The following is a 7,397-nucleotide window of genomic DNA, read 5'->3' as shown; positions in this document are numbered from 1 at the left end:
GTGGACATGGTTGTCTTCAGTGTCCCTGTATTTTCTTTCCATACTCCTTTCTCTGCGAGAATTCATGATGTATTATGACTCAAAAGTACTAACGAATGGTAAAACAGGACTACTATAGAAATCCACCTTGCTTACGTTTGGTTGATTTCTTTTACCTTCATGCCCCTGACATGATTGCTTTTTTAGTACACGCTATCAGCTAGCAGAGGTAGTAATATGAGCATTGATTAATGCGTGTCCAATGTGACGTGATTATTTAATACACAATGACTATTTTTACCCAATATCATAATAGTCATACATACTCAAATGCAGTACCTTTTCCTCTTATACACCATTTCCAGTGGACTCCTTAGAGGGCCTGTGTTTTCACTGTCTGGAGTCCTGCCTTGTTGCTCCTGCCCACTCCCATTCCCTTCTTAGGTGAGGCACGACTGTCTCCAATGGTGAAGATGTTGGACTGTTACTTTCACCAGCTTCTCCCTCAGGCTGCCTTTGGTCAGGGCCTACTCTGTTGAAAGCACCTCAGAAAATGCCATTCCTCTCCTGGGCAGAAGGGTGCAGTGCAGGCCTTAGGACCCAAGGCTGAGGGACAGGAGGAACAAGGCTCCCAGGAGTGTGGCCCTTACATAGTGAATGTGTCAGGGTTCCTAGCTCCAGTGTGTGGGCCTGCACCATAGTCTGGTAGATTTTGGCCTAATTTTCTTAGTGTCACCTAGCCTGCAGAGAAATATTTTCAGCTTGTTCCCCGAGAACAGCTCCCTAATGAAACAATTAATCACCTTCCAAATCAAATGTAAAATGTCCAATTAGCAGGGCTGAAGAAATGAAAATTATAGGTGCTGAATCCTGAGTAAGAAAATGAGGGAGATATAGAACTCATCAAATCCATGAAATAGGTACTGGATAAAATTAATAATCTGTTTCAAAGAGAAGCATCAAGTTGGCATTCAGATTAAAGTCTGGACTTGAATCATTAGTTTATAAGGCTGAATTTATGAGAAACTCTTTCTTTGCACTTTGCTGGGGTGGGAGACTGCAGAACATTGCCATCATTTTTTAATTATATGGAATTACTAGTTTGGGAAGCAGAATGGTGTGAGAAATTCTGAATATGGCTTGCTTGCCTTCCTCCCTCCTTCCCTTTTTCCATTCTCCCCTCTTACCCCTCCCTCCCTCCCTCTTTCCATTCTCCCCTCTTACCGGTTCCTCCCTTCTAAACAGGGTCTTACTATGTAGCCCAGGATGGACTGGAACTTGTGATTCCCCAGCTTCAGCTTTGGAGAGCTGGGATTATAGGTGTGTAGCACCAACCCTGCTGTTTGTCTTAAGAAAGCCTATGTTTCAAGACACACAAAGTCTAAACTATCACATTTTCTCCTAAATTCTGAACATTCTGAGTTCTGAAACACTTTTTCTCACTAATATACAGCTGATCATTCTCCATGGAAGGTTCTAGATGCCAAGTGTGCATCTAGGCTTCTCTCAGAATCAGGTAGGTAGCCAGAAGTAGGGACTTGTAGCAGGGCAAGGTTCCATAGGGTTTATTTATTTATTTAATTTTTTTCTGGTCACCCCTTTATCCATAGGGTTTAGAAAGCACATTTGTTAGGACCTAGAAGTCTGACTTTCAAGCTTGGTTTGGCACACAAACCATGAGTTTTGTGATTTTTGATGTATTACCTAACTTAACTGTCTCTTAGTTTCAATGTCTGCAAAATAAGTGGAAACACCAAATAATTTCTACCATGTTCCATAATAAAAAAACCTATGATTCTGTGGTATGTTTTCATCTGAGCCGTCATATTGCTCAAAGGAGTGACACTGCCTGGAGGACACTAGAGTCAAGGAGAAAACGAACACACTGGATCAATCGTGTTGACACTTAGCGGCTTAAAAACTGTGGTTACCAAACAAATTCACGAGAAAGATAAAGGGAACATTCACCAAATACCCACTGTTAAAAAGTGCTTTTTACATCATGGGCTGACCGTAACACAGATTAGCAAAGTCACTTACACAGTGAGTTAAAACACAGTACAGTTAAAACACAAAATTATTTAGCAAGGGAACACATTCATTGGAGATTTTGCTTTCTGGCCATTAAAAACTTATGCTTGCAAATAAACAAAAGTGCTTACAACAAGAGCACTAAGCACTTCTCGTTTTAGTTCTACTTGAGAGAGGAGTCATGCCGGAATCTGACTGTCACTCTGTTGAAGATGGAAGGGGTGGTCCTCCCTTCTCAGTCATCGCTGGACGCTGGCTCTCTCCAGAACAAGTCTCCTGTGCATCTTGACCAAATCTGAGCCAAGAGAAAAGTAGGATTACTCTGGGGTAAAACTAGAGCCAATTGTGCTGCACTGCCCCGAGGTGGCAGAGACAGACGCCGGGGAGGCTTGGTCTTGTGGTGGGCCCCGAACCAGCGCCGGCAGCGCCTGCCACAAGCGGTCCCTGTTCCTGTGCGCGGCCAGAGGGATGCAGCACCTGGCGACCCACTGTATCGAGGGGAAACCGTCCACATTATCAAAAGCACGCTTGGAGGCCTCAGGAGGGACGAATGAAAGGAAAATAATCTCATTAGAAAAAGAACATTGAGATTTTAAGTGATGCTGAAAGAAGGAAAGATGGAAAATAAGAAAGATAAGCCCTGATTAAAACAATACACTTTATAGGCAGGGAGGCGTTTTGACTGCACCAGCCAGCAAGCACCCTAAAATGTACATTTTCTATAATGTGGGGTACAAGTGGCACTGATGCATGCATTTTGTTTTGGGGTTTGTTTTTTCTTTTGGCCAGTCCTGGGCCTTGGACTCAGGGCCTGAGCACTGTCCCTGGCTACTTTTTGCTCAAGGCTAGCACTCTGCCACCTGAGCCACAGCGCCCCTTCTGGCCGTTTTCCATATATGTGGTGCTGGGGAATCGAACCGAGAGCTTCATGTGTAGGAGGCAAGCGCTCTTGCCACTAGGCCATATTCCCAGCCCTGATGCATGCATTTTGAAGTCTTGTATACGGTTTCATGTGTACTGTCACGCGGACAGTCGTAGATTAACTTGACAGGACAAACAGCAAAACCATGTTTGATATTTCCCCTGCTGGTTTCTTTACCCTTGGAAAGAAAAGCTCTCTGAAACTTGCCTTTCAGTTTAAGAGCTTGTTTAAATTAACTGTGTGCAATGCTTAATTAGTTAACAGGCAATAGGGACCAAGTTTGTCTTGGCAACATTAAGCAACTGACATTTATAACCCAGTTAAGCTTTAGTTGGACAAGGATAACGCCTCACATAACAAAACAGGACATTTTACTCAAAAGAATCAAGGTTTTAAAGCCATTTCATCATACTTCTTATGCATTGCATTTAATCTTATTAAATTGAGCAACTAGAATTTGATGAATTAAACTATGAACAAACCAACGAACTAATTAATTAACATGCTGGTTGTGAACCCAGGGCCTGTGGTGGTCTACCACCGTGCCAAGCCACAGCTAGTTTCTGCTTTGGTGGAGCTCTGCATCTAGTCTCATATTTTCGCTTGGGGCCAGCATTGGACTGCAGTCCTCCTACTCTGCCTCCCAGTAGCTGGAATTACAGCTAGGACTCTTATAGGCAGGCCCTATGCAAACTAAGCCATACCCCAGCCCTGTTGGCTTCAGCTGCTTGCGTGACAGCTATGTGCATCTGTAAAGCTGGAAAGTGTTAGGTACGGCCCGGTGTGATAACAGAACACCGTTCCTCCTGGAGCTGATGCCCCGGCGGAGCGGGCTCCTCCCTGCGAGTGCTGCTGGCGCAGAGCCGCATCCTCTCCTTGTTGTCTCCAGTACCCTCCCTCGGGGTTCACAGCACGGGGGTTCCGTGCTTGTGTCGCCTGGAGCCGGGACAGACCTCACCTCCTATCCGAGCCTCCAGGGCAGTGGTCCATCTGCTTTATCCGGACTACAAGCTCCCCCTGGGTGCACGCTGAAGAGCACACTTCAGAGTCTGGAGACACGGCGGCCGGGTGTGTTCTTTTCCAGGTATGCACACTTTGAGGGGACAACCCTTGGGGGACAGCTTGGACAAGAAGAATGGACAGCAGTTTGGCAGGCAGAGAAAGGCTCCAGAAACGGGGCTCTAGAAGAGAAATCGTTAAATAGACTTAACGTTTAATCTGGAAACAACTGGATTTAGAGCCCTAACCACTTTTCAAATAATTACAGATCCTTCAGACAAGGCTACTGTGCTTTGTCTGAGCCAACAGGAGCAGAACACCTGGGCTAATAAGTGTACTTTATGGGAGGAAGGAAAAACCAATAAATCACCAACCAACCAACATGAACTTTTACTGCAAGAGTAAACAATTGCTTTTTCATAAAGTAATGAGTTCTGGGTCCTGGGCGGTACTCAAGGAGAGATTGAATGACCTCTTTAAGGAACGGCACTAAAATGATTCTTACCTCTGATGGTGGCTGGGTGAAATGACCTGAAAGGCTTCTCTGAAATCTAATGTTTTTATGTTTCCAAGAATGTGCCAGGTTTTATGCTTTAGACATAAGGTTCAGGAAGCCATATTATTTCTAAGCAATTTCTCATGTCCCATTTAGTAAAAAAATAAGGAAAAAAAGGAGTTCTTGAGTGAGAAAGAATAGAAGCAGGGCTTTGTATTTTTTCTGGTCAAAAGAGGCCTTCAGCACCCTTTGTCCTGTGAATCTAAGGAAATACATAATGCACGGAATCCTGAGACCTTTCCCCCCTTTCAGTGTTTCCTCCCATGAAAGCAGCCTGGGGGGGATGGGGGCCGGGGGTGTATGGGGGTGTGTGTGTGGGGGGGTGTTCTGCTTGGGCTCCATCCCTCCCAGGCTCCTCACCTCTGAGGGTGCAGTCAGGGCCCCCCTTCACTCAGACTGTCTCCTGGTGCTGCTGTGAAATTCACACTCCTGGCTCCGCTGCACCCGTAATAAACCATGATCTTTAGGGTGCTACCCTTGGAATCCTAATTCTCATACAAAGCTTGGAATGATTCTATACATGTTAAGTCCAAGAACTTGTAGCAAGTCTTTGAGATTTAAAGTTTGGGTATGTAAATGTGTTTTCCTCTTGTCACATACCTAAAAACCTCCTTCTTTTCATACAATGCCTGTGATAAAACCCTTTACAGAGATCAGGAGTTATCTTTTAAAAGTATTTTTCTCACTATTTTAAAATTTGGTTCCTTTCTGTGAACATTGAGTAGGGTAAAAAAAAAAATCACAATGTACTTGTTTTAGCCTAGAAAGCTGCTGGTAGCAGCTGGTGTCAGAGGACTGTAAACAGAAGTGGGATTTCTATCTAAGGAGTCTGTGCTCAGGTTACAGTTTGCAGGGGTGTGGCAGTGAGGGCGGAGCAGCGCCCAATGGCTGCTCTGCTCCCTGGGTTCAGGGGTCTGCGGGCCGAGACCTTAGCCAGAGCTAGCGCGGCTGCGCGCCTGCTCCCTGCGCCTGAGGTCGAGCACAGCAGCCAGGTCTTGTTTGAAGGAGTAACTCTCTTCCCACTGACAAGATGCGCCCCACACTGGCTTGGGCAGACAGAGGGCGGACCGGCCCCTCTTCAGGCGGCGCCGGGGGCCTGGCGGAGGTGGCCCGGGGGTCGGGGTCGCCGTCCCCCCGCGCTGGCCCAGGCGAGCTCCCGGGGCGGCCGCAGGGCCGCGGCCTCCACCTCCGCTGCCCCGGCCTCCCCGCAGCGCCGGGCCGCTGCCCCCGGGGACGGGAAGGTCCCCCCAGCTCCCCCCAGCTCCCCGCCGTTCGCTCCCGGGTCACCCCCGCTGCCCCCGGGGACGGGAAGGTCCCCCCCCCCGCTCCCCGCCGTTCGCTCCCGGGTCACCCCCGCTGCCCCCGGGGACGGGAAGGTCCCCCCCGCTCCCCGCCGTTCGCTCCCGGGTCACCCCCGCTGCCCCCGGGGACGGGAAGGTCCCCCCCGCTCCCCGCCGTTCGCTCCCGGGTCACCCCCGCTGCCCCCGGGGACGGGAAGGTCCCCCCCGCTCCCCGCCGTCCGCTCCCGGGTCACCCCCGCTGCCCCCGGGGACGGGAGGGTCCCCCCGCTCCCTGCTGTTCGCTCCCGGGTCACCCCCGCTGCCCCCGGGGACGGGAAGGTCCCCCCAGCTCCCCGCCGTTCGCTCCCGGGTCACCCCCGCGGCCCCCGGGGACGGGAAGGTCCCCCCAGCTCCCTGCCGTTCGCTCCCGGGGACGGGAAGGTCCCCCCAGCTCCCTGCTGTTCGCTCCCGGGTCACCCCCGCTGCCCCCGGGGACGGGAAGGTCCGCCCCGCTCCCCGCCGTCCGCTCCCGGGTCACCCCCGCTGCCCCCCGGGGACGGGAAGGTCCCCCCCGCTCCCCGCCGTTCGCTCCCGGGTCACCCGTCCACTCCTGCAGGCCGTCCCTGACCGAGGCAGGCAGGGGGCCCGGCTTGCCTCCGAGAGGGAAGCCCCAAGCACACGAAGGGAGATGGCACCTACGGAATGACCCCAGAGAAGTGACTGGATCGCAGGAGGCGGGGGACCTGGAAGGGACTTCACACCCCATCCCCCCCTGGGCTCAGTGTGGGGAGCACCTGGGTTAATCATTGCTATGTCAGGTAGCAGGAAGGGCTGGGATGGAGGCGGAGATGAACTTCAGGGGAGATCCAAGAAGTTGACAGCGCTAGAAGTCATCCGTGAGCGAGGAGAGATGGATGGATGAGGGGAGGTGAGGGGGGGTGAGGGGGGGTGAGGAGGAGGGTGAGGATGGGGGGGTGAGGAGGGGAGTGAGGAGGGGGGGTGAGGAGGGGCGGGTGAGGAGGAGCGGGTGAGGAGTGGGGGTGAGGAGGGGGGTGAGGAGGGGGGTTGAGGAGGGACGGGTGGCTGTGCTATGATGGAGGGGTGGGTGTGGAGGGGTGGGGGGGTGAGGAGGGGTGGATGGGGGTGAGGAGGGGCGGGTGGCTGGGCTCTGAGGGGTGGGTGAGGAGGGGCGGGTGGCTGGGCTCTGAGGGGTGGGTGAGGAGGGGCGGGTGGCTGGGCTCTGAGGGGTGGGTGAGGAGGGGTGGATGGGGGTGAGGAGGGACGGGTGGATGTGCTATGATGGAGGGTGGGTGAGGAGGGGTGGATGGGGGGGGTGAGGAGGGGCGGGTGGCTGGGCTCTGAGGGGTGGGTGAGGAGGGGCGGGTGGCTGGGCTCTGAGGGGTGGGTGAGGAGGGGCGGGTGGCTGGGCTCTGAGGGGTGGGCGAGCCGCCTCTGGAGCCGGCTGTCCACAGGGACACCTGGAAGAAGCAACCTTGTGTCAGGACAGGAAGCACAGAGCTCGTCTTGTGTAACCGCCCGCAGTCTGCTATGATCCGAATGGACGGGAAGAGCAAGCACCAATCCGGAGTCAGGGCAAAGTTTGAATTGTTTGTGCAGTGTGGCTGGAATC

The 7,397-nt window shown here is 52.3% G+C and overlaps 1 protein-coding gene across 1 annotated transcript; it reads left to right on the top strand.

Annotated features, from left to right (window-relative positions):
- Window positions 1-5,371: 5,371 nt before the first annotated feature.
- Window positions 5,372-6,394, top strand: LOC125352433 (basic proline-rich protein-like). Its single transcript, XM_048347524.1, has one exon. The coding sequence runs from the start codon at window positions 5,372-5,374 to the stop codon at window positions 6,392-6,394; it is 1,023 nt and encodes a 340-aa protein (XP_048203481.1).
- The last annotated feature ends 1,003 nt before the right edge of the window (window positions 6,395-7,397 follow it).

This window comes from Perognathus longimembris, chromosome 6, assembly GCF_023159225.1.
Source record: "Perognathus longimembris pacificus isolate PPM17 chromosome 6, ASM2315922v1, whole genome shotgun sequence".
Lineage (NCBI taxonomy): Eukaryota > Metazoa > Chordata > Mammalia > Rodentia > Heteromyidae > Perognathus > Perognathus longimembris.
The sequence above is the reverse complement of the archived record's forward strand: the minus strand, read 5'-3'. Positions and strand labels throughout refer to the sequence as shown.